This window comes from Cyprinus carpio, chromosome B14, assembly GCF_018340385.1.
Source record: "Cyprinus carpio isolate SPL01 chromosome B14, ASM1834038v1, whole genome shotgun sequence".
NCBI classification, from domain to species: Eukaryota; Metazoa; Chordata; class Actinopteri; order Cypriniformes; family Cyprinidae; genus Cyprinus; species Cyprinus carpio.
Window position 1 is genome coordinate 1049479 of NC_056610.1, and position 19304 is coordinate 1068782.

The following is a 19304-nucleotide window of genomic DNA, read 5'->3' on the forward strand; positions in this document are numbered from 1 at the left end:
TGCGCAGTTCAAAGTTGCTCCGGAAGTAGGTTAAGACTTCCGTGTCACGGTCGTAACTGTGGCAACCAAAACAAACTCTAGTGGACTAGCACATGAATCATTGCATTGCAAGTACAGTTAAGCATGTTACATGAAATGTCGGCGCATTTCAACACTGTACAAATAACAACACCGCGTTTAGATGGTTTTGCGATGTAGCGCTTAAACTCTCAGTTCGTACAGAGTTAACTTTAACTTAATTTAAATAGCAGCTTCGTGCTGTAGTTAAGGGAAAAGTGAGGGCGATCTCGGCGGATCTAAATCTCCGTGCCAGTTTCTCTGGACACATAAACACAACAGGGTTTCTTCGCTGTTGGTACACAGATAAAATTAACTTGATCAAGCTTTTAAAACACTCCCATTCAAATTACTCTCGGACACACGCAGTGTTAAGCGAGATTGCATTCACTTTGTGAACAGGGAAACATTATTCTCTAATATTAACCCAGGGAGTCGAATAGCATGTGATTCGGCAGTGGAACACGCACTGCAATCAAGCTATGAATAACGAGGCTTTGATAAATAGATTGAGGAACACGCTCAAAACTATTCTTTATTCACCGATTTATTTCCCTTTGAATTACTACAGTTTAGCTCCGTTCAGCGAACGGTGACTGAGATTCCCTGCCGGGAGTGTAGCTTTTGAGAGGCACTGGAATACGCAGTGAAATCAATTTAGCTATAAACAAGGCATTACAAAAATAAGGAACACGCTCAATTTCTACCTTATTGTACGATCTCAGATGTTAACTTTAAGTTCACTTACTGCCGTTTAACAATGAGGAGGCGGACTTGAGTTACAGCCTCCTCTGCGTTCACTCTATTCAAGCGGTCGCGCGCGCGTTGCTTACGTCACGGGTCACACACACACACACACGTCTCGACTCAGCTTCTCATCTTTCATCCGCAGCAACAGAAAAGATTAAATAACTTGGTTTATGCTCACAATTTAGATTAAACTGCCCGCATTCTCCACCATAAATACTGTAAGGGAAACAGGTCAATTTAGCTCAAAAGGAATCATTTAAGATTTTAAAGGGAATTTGAACAGAATCACTGTTTCACGGCTGATCACTGAATCGGCCAGCGATTCACTGAACGAGCCGTTTAACATCAAATCTGCGCTGGATATTAATATCCAAAGTATAGTGAAAACACTATTAATTAGCACAGTAACAAGATCGGCAGTTTAAGACATTAACTTGTGAGCACAAAACACAAGATACTTCTCTTTTCAATATAAATAAGGCTTTATTAGATAAATCTAAGACATATAAACTAATCTAACACATAAGCACACGCACTCACACATTCACACAAGTTGCAGGAGGATAGAACGTTAGGAAAGAGTGAGTTTAAGAGAATGAAAATGTGAAATCCCAAGTTTACAGCAATACGTGAAATTGCATAGACATGAACAACCATTTAATCACTTAATTAACCCTCGTACTGAGTTCCTCAATGAGGTTAAAATTATATTAGATAACACCAGTACAGATGTGAGTCTGGAGGTTACTTGCGTTGCCTGTTTAACGGGGTTCCCTTTGTTGTCGCTGAAAAGGGGGTTTCCCGAGGTTGCTGATTGGCTGGAAGTTCAGTAGTCGTTGAAGTGACGTCTTGGGAAGCCCGTGGTTGGGCGTTGGCTGAAGATGCAGAGTTGTGGGCTGGTTGAAGCTTCAGACGGGCACGCGAGGTCAGACTCGGAGACACGGCGTTACAAAACTTAACTCAGAACACGAAACTCTCAAACGGAAAAGAAAAGAAGTAAAGTTTGACGAGACTAGGTGGTGTTTCTTCTCATCGTGGCTAAGTAGCAGCAGGCGTGCAGGCTGAAGCACGCTGGAACGGCGCTCGAAGAACGCTAAAAGTGATGACAAAGCATGACTAAAAGCAGGCTAAAAGCCGGCATGACTGATAGCAAAAGCTAAACGCAAGGCTCAAAGCTAAAAGCATGACTAAAAGCTTAAACTACAAGCAAAGCTAAAAGCAAAATTTGATGGTGTCCTGAGTATTTAAACTGGCCTTTTGGCCACACCTCAAATGTTGTCTTGACCAATTAGATATTGTCTTTTCTCAGGGTGTTCCGATGTTTGTCCCACCCATTCATAAATCATATGTTATCTTATCAAGCTCGTGGTCCGAATTTTCCCGCTCTTGCAGGGTATAATTTGGACATGATTCCTATAACAAGAATATGATACATTTGACAAATAACTGATGGTCAGAAACGTTTCAAGCAAGAAGATTCGAACACACACATACTAAACATGAATATGATCCCTTTAGCTATTCAAGAGTTATTTAAAAAAAGACATACACAATAAGTGATTAGAAACATTAAAGTCAAATGTGTTGGTTACAGGTATAAAATGGAGTTAAGCAATGGACTGATATCCATTTAGAAGTCTTTTTGGAGTTCATTTTGGTGCATATATGCATTGGAAGGCATTCTCTGTGCCATTCTGGGGAGTAAGGATACGTCCTGTGAAGACCAGAGGGGTTAACAGGTCTCCTTAGGAATTTCAGTCTGGTTCTGCTAGGTGGGGGAAGTCAATCCAACGATCTTGTTTACTCTCATGGCTTTACATGTGAGGCTCAGACTGTCCATCTCTTCGATTACTTGCCCCAAATTAGACAATCTCTTCTTCGAATTGAAATTGTCAATAATTGTTCTAATGGTGTTAATGTTGAAAGCTGTTCTGTGAAAGAGTCGGTTATCAGACTGTGGTGCTGGTAGTTGATTTACAACATCCTGCCTTTCTGTGGAATTCGGCTCATGTTTCAACCAGGCTCCCGATCGAATCTTTAATTTGTCTGGTTCACGCTACACAGGGCAAATTAATTGTAATATTAGTTTAATAATAGCCTAAAAATAACTTAATAATATTAATAGGCCTAATAATTAGAAGTTTGTAACAGGCCTACATTAATTGAAAATGCCAAATTATATATAACTGTTTTAAATTATTTGAAATAATTTTCAAAGTTTTTAAATTCCTTGTTTTATTGTTGTGATTATTATTTTTATTATTTTCTTTTCTTTTATGTAAAGCACTTTGAATTACCATTGTGTATGAAATGTGCTATACAAATAAACATGCCTTGCTATAACTAAAGTGTATAATGGGGGAAGTCGTGGCCTAATGGTTAGAGAGTTTGGCACCTAACCCTAAGGTTGTGGGTTTGAGTCTCGGGCTGGCAATACCACAACTGAGGTGCCCTTGAGCAAGGCACTGAACCCACAACTGCTCCCCAGGCGGCGCAGCATAAATGATACCCACTGCTCTGGGTGTGTCTTCACTGCTGTGTGTGTGCATTTCGGATGGGTTAAATGCAGAGCACGAATTCTGAGTATGGGTCACCATACTTGGCTGTATGTCACGTCACTTTAAAATTATTTTATGCAGAAATGTCATGTTTGTGATTTTTTTATATTACAAAATATATATTTTGATATGTATATTTAGGGAGAAGCTGTGGCCTAATGGTTAGAGAGTTTGACTCCTAACCCTAAGGTTGTGGGTTTGAGTCTCGGGCCTGCAATATCACGACTGAGGTGCCCTTGAGCAAGGCACCGAACCCTCAACTGCTCCCCAGGCGCCGCAGCATAAATGATACCCACTGCTCCGGGTGTGTGTTCACGGTGTGTGTGTGTTCACTGCTGTGTGTTTGCACTTTGGATGGGTTAAATGCAGAGCATGAATTCTGAGTATGGGTCACCATTCTTGGCCGTATTCCACGTCACTTTCACTATATTTTTATATTATTTTTATTATTTGTCAATTCATTATTTAAATGGTCTACAAATAAGGAAACAAGTGCCGTAATTGCCGGCATCAGTCACAAAATTTAAATAGGACTATATAAAAAAAATAGGCTAATCTTTGTTAGGATAACTGGCAACAGTTGGTCTTAAATTCTTTGGACACTGCACACCAAATGACTTTGAACACCAAATGAAAACACTGACTGATCTCAAATGACATTCACAACCGGACTGACAGTAGTGTTTCCCAGCTTCACAGAATGAACCAGTTCGCACGTAGAACTGAAAGTCTTACCGTTACTTGCGGACTGATGGATGGGCTTTCTCCTTCATCAGTGTGAGTTTTTAAAAGTGTTTTTTTTTTTTTAAACAGAATCATTGCTGCTGTTTTTCTAACATTTTCTAACACACAGCTGCAAATTACAGTCCAACTGAATGGGTGAATGGACGAATTTACATGCCCGAAACAGCCTTCATAACAATTGGCTAACATTGCTGTCAGTCAAACTCATCAAGAATTATGCAAAAACACATTTGATTTATTTAAGTTATTTGAGATGTTATAATAATTCTCTAATTGTTAAAAAAAAAAAAAAAACAAAAATATAAAAAAAATAATATATTTATAAAAAAAACTGGGGGCTATCATCAGACTATAATCAGAGTGGACGCCCCTGCCCCCCACACCCCCCGCTGCCTACTACACCCCTGGAACACGCCAACAAAAGAAGTCAAAAAATTTCTAAACTCAAATTAAGAGCGATATACAGATTTACATTATAGTAAAACAAAATTATTATTATTATTATTATTGTATTATTGATATCTTGACACTTTTTTAATTATATGTATATACATGTTAATTTATTATGTATTTTATATATATTACGTTCATTTAATATGTATTTATCTAGTACTGTAGTTATTTTTGTTTTATAGCGCCATCTGCTGATTACCACGTGGTAAAAAATTGCTCATTGTGTAAATAAATGACTTGTAGTCATTTACCAGCTGACAAATATGTTCTAAGAACGTTTTGCTTGTTAGGAAAATCTTATTTATGTATGTTCTCTGAACATCTAGTTTTTAAAAATGTTTTTAAAAAAATGTTACACAAACGTTTAGGGAATATTTCATTTTAGCATTTTCCAAACATTATGGGAATGTTACATTTGAATGTTCTCAACGTTCTGAAACGTTCTAAAAAATGTTTGATGAATGTCCAACTCAAACATTTTAGAACCATGTATAAGTGTTTTTGTGCTTGAGAAAGTTATTAAAGACCATTTAACGTTGAATTAACAATGTTCTATTAAGCTTACTGGTAGACCATTTGTTTATAACTTTGAAAGAAGTTCACCAAAGAAGTTAGGCAAAGTTCTGAGCACATTCCTTGTTAGCTAGGTTGCAGTTTAGTTGTTTTATTTAGTTTAGTTTATATAGTAGGCTACTTTTAGTGATATGCTTTTATAATTATATTTTTACTATGGTGTTGCTCATTTTGGTTTGTTATATTTTATATTCACATTACATTTATTCATTTTGCAGCAGACTAACTAAAATAATATGATAAGAATACCAGTTTGCCAGGCAGCATAAACAAGCTGTTTTTGTACCACTAAAAATAACCGGAAGCCACACACATTCATCTTAAAAATAGTTGCCCTTACGAAAAAGAAGTTTATTCAAGTGTGCTATTAGTATACTTCTTTTAAACTAAAAATAGGAAAGTATGCTTTTAGTTTACTTTTTATGTACTTCTCAGAAATATACTTAAGATGACATTTAAGTATACTTGACTTATACTTACAAAAAGTCTAAATATACTTGAACTATACTTAAGTATACTTAATAAAATAAACTTGAAGTATACTACTTTTTGGTAAGGGTAGCCATGATAACATTGAAACACACTTTTAATCTGTCCAAGTGAAAAATATAATTTTATGTTGAAATGAAGAGCCTTACACATGTATTTTATACATTAATTGTGTAATTTGTCTCAAAGACACATACAAACAAGGACAATAGGCAGAATCTCATGATCAGTAAAGCTCTGCTAGTTTGCTTACTTATAAACAAAGCAAAAATACAGTTTTTAGGACATGAAGACTGAATGAGCAGTACAGTTTGAGAGTTTCTCAGGCCAGCGGCTAATAATTCCCGGGATAGACAGTGTCGTAGGTGTCCGTGTCTCGCCGTCCAATATCCTGAAGAAGCACAGACACACTCTTAAAAACAAAGGTGTTTCACAATGCCATAGAAGAACCTTTTTTTGTCTAAATGGTTCGTTCCCGGTTACTTAGCTGTAACCTTGTTCCCTGAGAAAGCGGAACGAGATGCTGCGCTGCTCAGCGCATTGGGAAACGTCTTGTTCGTGACCAGCTGTGAATAATGTGTGTAATACGTCGATAGAATTGACCCGGCGGTAATATAGCCTCGGTTGATGACGTCATCTGAGCGCGCCCGCAACACGGGGCTATAAATAGATAAGCCACAGGTGCATCAACAGGACATTTTGTCTGAAGAGCAGTCCTGGGACATATTTCAGTACGGCAATGCAGCGCAGCATCTCGTTCCGCTTTCTCAGGGAACAAGGTTACAGCTAAGTAACCGGGAACGTTCCCTTTCGAAAGCTTCAGTCGATGCTGCGCTGCTCAGCGCATTGGGAACGAGAAAACCCACGCCGCTGTGCTTGAAAATGTCTGGACCCCTAAGGTTGTGCAGGTGTGCTACCAAACCACAAGAAGGCCTCAGACATTAGCTTGTGATGTTGACTCAAGGACATGAAAGCCCGGAGTAGCATGGACATCCAAACTATAAAATCTTATGAATGTGTGCGGAGAGGACCAACCTGCCGCATCACAAACCCGTTGTAAGGGGGCACCCCTTGCTAAAGCACTAGAGGAGGCGACCCCCCTTGTGGAGTGAGCTCTAAGACCTATAGGCGAAGCTTGACCGCGCGCCTCATAAGCCAAAGCAATAGCATCCCTGACCCAGTGAGACATGGTCTGCCTGGTGGCAGCTGCTCCTCTGTTACCACCACCATAACAGATGAACAGTTGCTCCGACTTACGCCACTGGCTAGTGCGGTGGACGTAAGTCTGAAGAGCACGGACTGGACACAGTCTATAAGATTTCTCCTGCTCCGGCGTTGCGAACGGCGGAGGACAGAAGGCCTCTAGAATGACCGGATGTACAGCCGAAAACGGAACCTTAGGCAGGTAATCAGGATGAGGATGCAGAATCACTTTCACGCTCCCTGGGGCAAAGTCTAAGCATGATGGTGAGATAGACAGAGCCTGCATATCCCCAATCCTCTTCAAAGAAGTTATTGCCATGAGAAAAACCATTTTTAGAGTTAGAAGTCTATCAGACGCTGACTCTAAAGGTTCAAAGGGGGTTTCAACCAGACCCTCGAGAACTATAGCTAAGTCCCAAGAAGGCATCTTGGTCTTTACTGTAGGCCTCAGTCGTCTGGCCCCACGAAGAAAGCGAGAGAGCAGAGGGTGTCTCCCGAGTGGCATCCCGTCAATCAAGGCGTGGCAAGCCGAAAGAGCGGCCACATAAACCTTAAGAGTAGCAGGGCATGTGCCTGTTGACAACTTCTCTTGCATGAAGTCCAGAACTGAAGCAATATGGCAGTTGACCGGATCTACATTGTGTACCACACACCACCTGTCAAAGACACCCCATTTACTGGCATAACTCCGTCTGGTGGAGGAAGCCCTAGCACTAAGGATGGTATCAATAACACCCGGCGACAGCCCTGTGTTCCTCAGCTGGTACCCTTCAGGGGCCAAACATGAAGATTCCACAGGTCGGGCCTGGGATGGAATATCGTACCCCCTGCCTGAGACAGAAGGTCCCTCCTCTCCGGAATCGCCCAAGGCGAGCCGTCGAGGAGAGATATTATCTCCGAGAACCATACCCTGTTCGGCCAAACGTGGCGCTATCAGCAAGAGGCAAGACCCTTGTTGGCGAACTCTGGCTAGGACTCCCGGGAGCAGAGAAACTGGAGGAAATGCATACAGGCGCATTCTGGGCCATGTGTGCGCCATCGCATCCAGACCCAGGGGGGCTGGGTGACTCAGAGAGAAGTAGAGGGGACATTGCGCTGTCTGAAGGGAGGCAAAGAGGTCCACCTCTGCTTCGTAAAATTTTTTCCCAAATCTGTTCCACTACCTCTGGGTGGAGTTTCCATTCCCCTGTCGGAAGTTTCTGTCTGGACAGTAAATCCGCTCCCACATTCAAACGCCCCGGAATGTAAACTGCCCTGAGTGACAGGAGCTTGTCCTGGGCCCAAAGAAAAATCTGCCTCGCTATCTTGTTCAGATTGCGTGAGCGCAGACCCCCCTGGTGATTTATATATGAGACTGTTGCTGTGTTGTTCTCTCAAATGATGGAGGAAATATTTCAGAGCCAGAAATACGGCCATCAGCTCGAGGCAATTGATGTGCCAATCGAACTGACGACCCCCCCATTCCCCTTGAGCTGGGTGGCCATCCAAAACTGCTCCCCAGCCCAACAGGGAGGCATCTGTCGTTAGCAGTCTGCGACGACACGGTGCCCCTAGAGTGGGACCCAAGGCAAGGAACCGGGGTCTGATCCACAGAGATAGTGTACGAAGCCCGCGGCGCGTCACTTTTATTTGCCTTTGAGGATTGGCTCTCGGATGAAATCCTCTGGCTTTTAGCCACAACTGAAACGGTCTCATGTGTAACAGCCCCAAAGGAATCACCGTGGATGCTGAAGCCATGAAACCTAACATCTTTTGATACTGACGAACAGTGCGATCCTGGCCTAGCCTGACCTTGCTCATGGTCTACTGAATGGTCTCGATCCGAGCGGGAGACAGTTGTGCCCGCATCGTGATCGAATCCCAAACGATCCCGAGATAAGTCGTTCTCTGAGTCGGACAGAGAACACTCTTCTCGGTGTTGAGTCTCAACCCCAGAGAAACTAGATGAGCTAACACGATGTCCCTGTGTTGTAGCGCCATCTCTCGCGATTGCGCTAGTATCAGCCAATCGTCGATATAATTCAAAATGCGAATGCCCTGGAGTCGTAATGGAGCCAGCGCTGCATCCATGCATTTTTTGTACGTGCGGGGTGATAAGGCTAGGCCGAAAGGAATAACCCGAAACTGGTATGCTTCGCCCCCCGAAAGCGAACCTCAGGAATTTCCTGTGTTGTGGCAAAATCTCTATATGAAAATATGCGTCCTTCAGATCGATCGTGATAAACCAATCGCAATGCCGAATTTGCGACACAACCATCTTGACGGTTAACATCTTGAACTTGAGTGCTCTGATCGTACGGTTTAAGCCTCGAAGATCCAAGATTGGACGCACTCCCCCCACCCTTTTTGGGAACTAGGAAGTATCTGCTGTAATAGCCCGACTCTCTCTGTGGAAGAGGAACATGTTCTATGGCCTCCTTTGCCCAGAAGAGTTTGTAGCTCTTGAGACAGTACCTGCATCAGCTCCGGTTTCACGGAAGTGGAAACCACGCCGTTGAAACGTGGAGGATGACGAATAAATTGGATCCTGTATCCTACCCGTACTGTGCTCAATACCCATGCAGAAATGCCTGGCAGAAGTTCCCACGCTGCCAGACTCTCTGAGAGTGGTACCAATTTCAATACTTCCTTTTGAGGGGATGTTAGATGTTCCGTGTCCAGAATGATGGCAGGAAGTACTGGAACATCTAATATCTCGCTGGAAACCCCCGCCCCCCGAGACACCAGAAGCGGCGGGGATGGAGGGGTTTTGTGAGGGTAACGGGGCGGGGCGAAAAGCTCTCGAGCGCGCCCCACCCCGTGAGGGACTACCCCCACCAGCACGGGTGCCATGGCGTCAGGACTTCTTCTTCTTATTAATAAAAGTCCTGAGGTCTGGCTTGGGAGGTTGCTGAGCATGGCGAACCTGTCCCCAATCCCTACGAGGGGGAGCACGGTCTGCCACGCTCTGCCTTTTTAACCTCCCTGGTTTTTGAAGGACTGGGGCAAGGCTGGGTGGCTGATGGCCCCTCCCCTTGAGTGCGGCGAGCAAGAAACTGAACGAACGCTTCTTCATGTTTCTTTACTTCCCTAAACCTGTCGACGACCGAATTAACTGAATCGCCAAACAGGCCAGATGGAGAGATAGGGGAGTCTAAAAGAAACAAACGTTCCTTGCCCGTCAAATTAAGCCACAGATGCCTCTCCGTGCTGACTAAAGCTGACATCGACCGGCCAATGGCACGAGCCGTCTGCTTGGTCGCCCGGAGAGACACAAATCTGTGGCCCGACGAAGCTCAGCGAATGCTTCCTCGTCAATTGTACTGCCCACACTCAAGTCCTTCAATAGGTCAGCCTGGTATGCCTGTAACACTGCCATAGTGTGCAGCGCAGCACCAGCCTGACCTGCAGCTTGATAAGCTTTACCCACTAGCGATGATGTAATTCTACAAGGATTAGTGGGGAGAGTAGGTTTCTTCACCGAGGATGCAGATTCAGGTGAGAGATAGCTCGCAAGCGACTCTTCAACCCGAGGCATCTCCGAATATCCCCGCGATTTTGCATCCACGATAGTTGAAAAAAGTCAACGTCGAGGGCACAAAGATGCGGGAAGTATATGGTTTGCTCCATGACTTCGACAGTTCATCATGGAGGTCCTCGAAAAAGGGGAGAGACTGATGTTGCGGTCTCTCTCTCCTACCCCCCCGACAGAAACCTATCCTCCAGCTTACTACGTTTGGGGGTCTCTTGGTCGCGTGGCCAGTCAAGCTGCAGCCTGTCCACCGCGCGAGTAACCACCTCGAGCAGCTCCTCGACCGATTTCCTCTCGCGAGAGGAGCGTTCAGAGGCCTGCTCATCGCCCGAAGACTCAAGAGATATATCATCCTCCTCGTGAATCGAAGAAGCACCGGAGCGCGCTTCGAGATCACGAGAGAGGATGCGTGGATCTGGTGACACTGTAAGCGAAAGGGACGGGCCCGTCGCTCGCTCGTCACGCAGACCCGCACGAGAGCCCTCCGACGAAAAGGTGGGTGTGGTCTGAAAATAGTTCAGATGAGCACGAAGCATCTTCACTGAGAACAGTTCACAATGCTCGCACTCGCCCGTCTCTAAAGCCAGAACCACGTGCTCTTCCCCCAAACAAACAAAACAGTAATCATGCGTATCCAGCTCATACATAGGACGAGAGCATGGAGGAACACAACACTTACTGTTTCGTTGGGTCATCGCACGAAGATCTGTAGTAGACAAAAAGAATCTTCCTGACGTACACATGCACAGAATGATCTGAAGACAAAAGACCTGTTGATGCACCTGTGGCTTATCTATTTATAGCCCCGTGTTGCGGGCGCGCTCAGATGACGTCATCAACCGAGGCTATATTACCGCCGGGTCAATTCTATCGACGTGTTACACACATTATTCACAGCTGGTCACGAACAAGACGTTTCCCAATGCGCTGAGCAGCGCAGCATCGACTGAAGCTTTCGAAAGGGAACCATAAAGAACCTTTAACATCTGAAGAACCTTTCTGTTTCACAAAAGCTTCTTTGTGGCGAAAGAAGGTTCTTCAGATTATAAAAAGGTAAGAAAGAGATGGTTTGACTGAATGGTTCTTTGTGGAACCAAAAATGGTTCTTCTATGGCATCGCTGTGAAGAACCTTTTAAGCACCTATATTTCTAAGAGTGCATATGAAATCACTGCAACAGTCAGCCACTCATCACAATAAAGTACAATAACAGCACAATACCTGATAAACGTCCCCGTCTCGTTTCTGAAAAACACAAGAGGACAGTGAATGGGAGAAAAGTCAATGGCATTTCTCAGAATACCCTTGCTTAAGTCTGTGGTGTTTGTCCTTCAGCATTAGTTAACACCGATTGCGCTTTCTGTTCCTCTTTTTCCTCCTAATTTCTTCATTCTGTCTCTTAACTCATTTTCACAGATGATAAGATTTTGATTTAATCAGTTTTTGAGTTTGTTAATCAGTTGAAACTAGTTTTATATTAAAGACAATATACATCCTTATTTAGTTAATGTGAGCCCAGCTATGTTCTGATAATGTTCTCTCAAAGTTATGAAGAAACATTCTCTAGTAATGTTAATAAAATGTTCATTTAGAGTTTTCTGGTCTTTAATGTTCTCAAAGTTATTTACACAGCATTCATGGATTGTTTTGCCCTGAAACATTTTAGTTGAACATTCATCATTCAACATTCATCAAGTAGTTTTTTTTTTTTTATGTTACTTGTTTCAGAACATTTAAAAAAAAAATAAAGTAATATTAAAAAGTTCAAAAAAAGTTCCATAATGTTTGAGAAAATTAAAAAATGGAATGTTCCTTTAATGTTTATATAACAAAGAAAAAGGTTCTTCAGATTATAAAAAGGTAAGAAAGAGATGGTTTGACTGAATGGTTCTTTGTGGAACCAAAAATGGTTCTTCTATGGCATCGCTGTGAAGAACCTTTTAAGCACCTATATTTCTAAGAGTGCATATGAAATCACAGCAACAGTCAGTCACTCATCACAATAGAGCACAATAACAGCACAATACCTGATAAACGTCCCCGCCTTGTTTCTGAAAAACACAAGAGGACAGTGAATGTATGAATAGTCAATGGCATTTCTCAGAATACCCTTGCTCAAGTCTGTGGTGTTTGTCCTTCAGCATTAGTCAACACAGTTTGCACTTTCTGTTCCTCTTTTTCCTCCTATCTAATTCCTTCATTCTGTCTCTTAACTCATTTTCACAGATGATAAGTTTAATATGAAAAACAGGTAATAAACTTCAACAAAGCATGTTTATCTGACTGACCAAAAAGGGTTTACTGTGTGTTTGTGGGTTGGGTTTATTTCTGATGGCCTTACAAATATAGTAAACGTTTTCAAATATTTCTGCTCTTATGTGTGTCTGTTTAATTATCTATACTTTAAGAATAAATTTGTCATCAGAAAGTGAGCTAAATCTGACTGCACCTCCCATCCGCACATTGGAGTTTGAGTTAATCAGTTGAAACTAGTTTTATATTAAAGACAATATACATCCTTATTTAGTTAATGTGAGCCCAGCTATGTTCTGATAATGTTCTCTCAAAGTTATGAAGAAACATTCTCTAGTAATGTTAATAAAATGTTCATTTAGAGTTTTCTGGTCTTTTATTTTCTCAAAAAGTTACAAAGCATTCATGGAATGTTTTGCCCTGAAACATTTTAGATGAACATTCATCATTCAACATTCATTAAGGTTTTTTTTTTTTTTTTTTTAAATGTTACTTGTTTCAGAAGATTAAAAAAAATATATTAATGTAACATTCAAAAGTTCAAAAGAAGTTCCATAATGTTTGAGAAAATTATAAAATGGAATGTTCCTTTAATGTTCATATAACAAAGAAAAAATGTTTTAAAACTGATCTTTTTGACATTCAGAAGTGATGTTTTCAAAACTCGATGGGAACGTTACGAAAAAGTCTTTAGAACATTTTTTAGTTAGCGTGTGTGTTAACAGGAACTAAATCTACTTTTGAAAACATCCTCATTTGCAAAAGTGGCATTAAATGGAACTAGATGAAACTACTTGGTCAAGACAAACTTGAGGTTGGCTTGAGAAAGCCTAGCCTGAAAGTTTAAAGCAGCTGTAAAAACCTGAAGATTGGGAACCCCAGAAGGACAACAGCAGGCACCGGTTTTACAGGCAAATGCTGACAGACAGATGGAGATGATAAACTCAAGCATGGAGAATAACAGCAACACGATTCTGATCCCAATGAAAAGATTCTGAGAGAAAAATCAACATTAACACAAATAAAAGTAACAAACTAAATGATCATTACTATTCACACTGGTACACTGAATGCTCAGCAGTCCAGAATCTGTCATACCATCATATGGTAATGTAATATATTTATCATAAAGTCACATACACCTAGGATGTCTTGAGGTTAAGTAAATCATGGGGTAATTTTCATTTTTGAGTGAACTTGTGTACTGACCACACAGTGATCTTATAGTAGTTACTAAATAAATGTGAATATAAAAATTGATGACATACTGTATACATTCTCATTCCATAACTATTTCCATAAGCATGTGGCCTTATAACCAAATCCAGTGAAATAAAAATAATGGCGATGCCTGCAGTTATAGTACTGAAAATGTTCATCCCAAGTGAAGCATTCATCTGTAGGCAGAAAGAAAACAACACCAACATAAAACCAATCAATAAATTAGCAAGTACTTTAAAACGTTGTGTTAACGTGTTAATGTAGATAGAAAAGTATCTGGAGTTTGATTTAAAAAGTACACTACTTGATATAAATAAACAAAACGTATTAATAATCATGGTCCAAGCACCAGTGGCTGTGTACGTACCAAACACAAACCAGACGGTGAATTAATGTTATTTTCTGCAGCAATGCAGAGTGAGCCTGCAGTAATGTACTGAGAGGAGAGAGAAAGACAAAAACTGAGGCTTGCGTTGGCATATGTACCTTGTATTATAAAAGACAGAACACTTAATTGTATAATTGTTTCTTACTATGATAGATCCCCAGTAAGGAACACCACTAATGACAAAGATGATTTCTACATTAACTGTAGACACAATGCCAAACAGGAGAGTCAGCACACCGATCAATATCTGGACCGTCTGTTTTAAAAAAGAATGTACAGATATTCTTTCATAAAGAGGGAACAATGGAAAATACACTATCAATTTATGGCAGCTGTAGTTATGGACTTATGATTGTATTAGAAAAATATCCCAAAAATATATTCTGCAAGTGTGGAACTATCATGTGTAAATGTCACTGTATTCGCGAATTTACAAGATTGCATCACTTCACATTTTTTGATAGTTTGCAACTCCTAAAACATTCTTCTCTGTGACTGATACACTGTAAAGTTGTCTATTTTACTCTGTAAATGATAAACCTAGGCACCTAAGCCTCAAGGTAATATATACACACATAAAGTTAAATTAATTTTTTTTGAGACATTTCTCACCCCAAGGGCTTTTGGTTGGCCTTTCAGAAATGCCTGAAGACCATGAAGAGGTGAAACTCCCACCAACTGTTGTCCATAAACAGGCGCAGGAGCATGAGTCACTGACGTATCAGGTGTTGCTTGTGTTGCTGGTTGAAACTGGATGACGAATGTTGAAGAGTTTATGGGTGCTGGACCAGTGCTGAACATTCTGGTTTCTGAATCTTAAACTGACCTGTACAAAACCCTAGTAAATCAAAACAGGTAAACAATATGATTATCCAATACATTGGCTTTATTAATGAAATTTCCAGTGTATTTATTAAAACATTCTTCATTAAATATTATTGTCATTAATTTCTGTATCACATCACATGACAAAAGAACAAATGACTCGGACCTGAAGACCTTAGAGATGAGGTATAATATTTATGTTTCATTGTAACACTAAATGAATGAATTGCTCTTCGAAACATACTAAAGATTAATTTAAGAACGACCCATGACTGCAGGTGATGAGCAGTACCTGGTGTCCTCCAGACATGATTATTGAAGCTGAGCTGCATAATTTTGCATTGTAGACCAATTTTGAGCAATTATGTGGAAAGGAAATTGCAGAACTGTGTTGGCTTAAATCATGCTCTTTTGCGCAATAAGCAAGCTAGCATGAATAGTATATTTGTTTTGTACATAGTTTAACAGCATTAAGTGAAAGAGGGGAAACATAGTTATTTAACTGAAATGTGTGTCCATTTTATACACTGATTGTTGTCTGATTGCTCTTTCTCTGTCTGTGAAATGTTAAAGAATTTAAAACCAGTCAGAGCTGTTTCTCTCTCTCATGATGTTGTTGCACTCAACTAGTCTGAAATCAGTCATGTGGTGTGTACATACGGAAATTGAGAGAGAGAAAACAAGTGATAGAGTTTGTAATTAACAGTAAGCGTAAGATGTTATTTTATAAAACTACTAACGTGTTATTAACACTGTAAAGCCTGGAATAATTCAATAAGAGTCAAAGAATCCAATTTTTTAAATATCTGTTTTTTTTTTTTTTTTTTTTTTTTTTTTAACCTTTAGACAAAATATAAAAGAAAAGTTTTGATAAGTGATTTATGTTCTGTCATTTACAATAAACAAAACATCAGGCTTTTATGACCCTTTTTATTTTAGAAATGATCTGGCAGGCTTTATAAAATTAAGACTTCTTAAATGTTTGTTCAATACAATGACCATGATAAAAGCTTAAGGAATTATTTTGATATGAAAGTGTGATAAGTCACATTCCTGCACTGCTCATATCTGTATATCTCGTCATAACATTACTACAAGTGCACAAAACAGAAGTAATTACCAGTGTATTCTTTTTAAAAATTACACTACCCAATGGTTCGGAGGTGAAAAAAGTAATACAACTGTTAGAAGCTTGTTGTCAACACAAGAAATGCCACAAATATGATCCTGTGGGACTCCCTATCCTCCGTGTTTTTTAATGTGGAAGTTAGCTTTTTTCTGTGAATGTCTGAAATTCATTAGTCGCTGAATAATGAGAAGAATAACAAAGTGGAGTAAATGGTAAAACTGTTTGTGTTACAAACCAGTGTGTGCATAAGACAGTACATTAAAATAATATTGTAAGAAACACCAGTCTGCAATATTAAAAAGTAAAACGAGCCATTTTGTATAGTTAAAAATAGCTAGAATGTGGCATGTAATACATTTGAGCTGTGGGCGATTCCATCCCTTATCCTCTCTCTACAACTTAATTTACTGTCTATTTTTCATTGTACTATGTAATGTAAATATTAAATAGATAATAACTGTCTGTTAACAGAAACTTAATCTACTCTCACTAATAGTGGAGAAGGTGAAATAACAGTTGACTCCGATGTCATAATACATTAAAATACAGTTTTGCAGAAATGTATTTAATAAAAACATATATGGCATATATAATAAATACATTTTATGATAAACGCAATTCATAATTTCATATACTCGAGTTCAGTATACCAAAAAGACAAAAAACACATCAAATATGGTGACATTTATATGAGAGCAACTTATAAATTATGAGAAGGACATACTGGACTTACCGATTAATAAAGCAGAACTTATAAGCTGTGGTTTACAGCAGTCTTATTGAGATATATCCAGCTGCAGACCTGCAGCACCAGAACCAGAAGTGAGGGGTGGAGTTACTGACAACGAGAGAGCACGTTGAGTAGTCTGTAATGTTTTTGCCATCATATCCCATTCGAAAATTAACCTTTTTTTTTTTTTTTTTTTTTTTTTTGGTAGTAAAACCTTAGCAACTACATTATAAACCATGGTTTTTGTAGTTTTACTGAGGTAACCATGATTTATCTAGACTTTTTGTAGATAACCATAGTAATTGCAAAATGAACTATGGTTTACCACAGCATTTGCAGTAGAACCATTACAAAATAACCCATGTTTTTTTCCACAGTAGCTATTAACTATAGATTTAGTTATTTCCTACTCTTAAAAATTAGGGCTCAATAAAATAATCATAATTAATCTCATGATTTCTGAAAATGAAACAATAATCAAATTTGGCAAATGTGTTATCAGTTATTACAACAAATAACATTATAAAACTCAGCTTTGACAAGTTTGACCTATGACTGTAAATGTGTAACAGGCATCCTTTTTCAGATAAGACCACCTCCTATGAAAATACAGCCGTAATATCAGATTCATGTTTAAAAATGAACAGTGAATGAACGACTAACAAGCATATTTAACATTCGTTTAAACATCCCTGAAAATATTACAAGACCTTCTTGCAGAATGTCATTAATAAGACCATTTTATGAAATTTCTTTGTTTCTTTAGATTTATGACCATGTTTCAACACACTGTACCAACTTGCGAATTTAAGCGCCATGTCAAAATATTTGTATATAAGCAAGACCTGGAAAGATATAAAAAGAAGATGATTTATCAAAAGCACATATTTCCATACATACATCTAATTTGAAGATGCACATATGATTGTCTTCTAACACAAGAATATTGGACTACTTGTCTTCTGTTTAATAACTGAGTACAAAAATAATAATATAACAATGTGCAAACAGATAATTGAGTAGTTTATAATGTTTAAAATATAAACACATTTCTATCTTATTTGTCCTGACACAAGTATGTTAAACTACTGGACTATTCTGCTTGCTAAATAAAAAGCAAATGTGTGGTTTACAATTTTTACAATATTTCTCATACATTCACATTTATCCAGCTATAAACAGTATGTGCATAATTATTAGGCAAGTTGATTTCTGATCATATTTTTCCCCAAGCACATTCTACCAATTCCTGTAACGGCAAAAAGAAGTGGAAGCAAATGCAAGTGCATAGAAGTTTAATGAACTAAGTTCACACAGAACGTCAGAGAATAAACAGAAAGTCACACGATGAATATGGGGCAGATCTCTCGCGGCCAGGGATCAGGTCCGGAACCAATTCAATTCAATTCAATTCAAGTTTATTTGTATAGCGCTTTTTACGATACAAATCATTGCAAAGCAACTTTACAGAAAATTAAGTTTCTACAATATTTAGTAGTAGCTTATCAGTGGTGACTGTCAGTTCATGTGCATACGGCAGAAATGTTCAGAAAAAAAAAAATCAATAAAAGACGTAAACAAACAGACGATTAACACTATTAACAGCAATTATGCAATCAAACTTATAGCAAAAATGTGGTAGTTCTGTATGTTGTCTCAGGGTTAGCATCATCTGAGGTCCTCTGAGGGGTTGGCATCATCTCTTCTCAGGTGTTCTGGATCCAGACAGGTGCTTGTGTAAATCCTAGTTACCACGGCATGTAAATCCCGTGGCAAAGCAGAGAAACAAATAGAGACATAATTAGCGTAGCTGCTGTTCCAGCCAAGTAAAATTAATTAGTTTAACCCAAGTTAAAGAATAATAATGCACATTTGATCAGATATAACTGCAGTCCAAAATTATGAGATGCATTATTTGATGCATTGAGATGCATTATTTGAATGCTTGGCCAAAGAGGTGTGTTTTTAATCTAGAATCTAGGAACCAGACAGCAGGAGAGCATGATGCAGGGACTGAGACGGGTGATCCTGAGGTGAGTGAGGAGGTGAAGAACCCATGGTGATTTCAGGAGTGAAGCGATCCGTCTTGAGTGAAACAGGAAACTAGGAAGGACGAAACGACCAGGCACGAACACGGGAGACTGCAACAATGATCTGACAAACACAAGATGAAAAACAAGGCAATAAATAGCGAGCTGGAATGAATCGCAGCTGCCACTGATGGAACAATTAGCGGTCACGCCCACATAAAACAATCAGTGATAACGAGATAACATATACACATAACCCCACCCACACAAGATCAAAATGAGACAACAGTTCTACCAACCGTGACAGTACCCCCCCCCCCCCTAGGAATGCCTCCTGGCGCTCCCAGACGACCCTACCTGTCAATTGTAATCATCGATAAGGGAGTGATCC

General features: G+C 39.7%; 1 protein-coding gene across 1 annotated transcript; it reads right to left on the reverse strand.

Moving 5' to 3' along the window:
- Positions 1 to 5780: 5780 nt before the first annotated feature.
- LOC109059514 (membrane-spanning 4-domains subfamily A member 4A-like) lies at positions 5781 to 16990 on the reverse strand. Its single transcript, XM_042737728.1, has 9 exons — positions 16887 to 16990; positions 14812 to 15037; positions 14345 to 14455; positions 14179 to 14247; positions 13859 to 13987; positions 13453 to 13584; positions 12365 to 12388; positions 11559 to 11582; positions 5781 to 6015 (listed from the first exon to the last, which is right to left on the reverse strand). The coding sequence occupies exons 2-9, from the start codon at positions 14998 to 15000 to the stop codon at positions 5959 to 5961; spliced, it is 735 nt and encodes a 244-aa protein (XP_042593662.1). The 5' UTR covers positions 15001 to 15037; positions 16887 to 16990; the 3' UTR covers positions 5781 to 5958.
- Positions 16991 to 19304: the final 2314 nt, after the last annotated feature.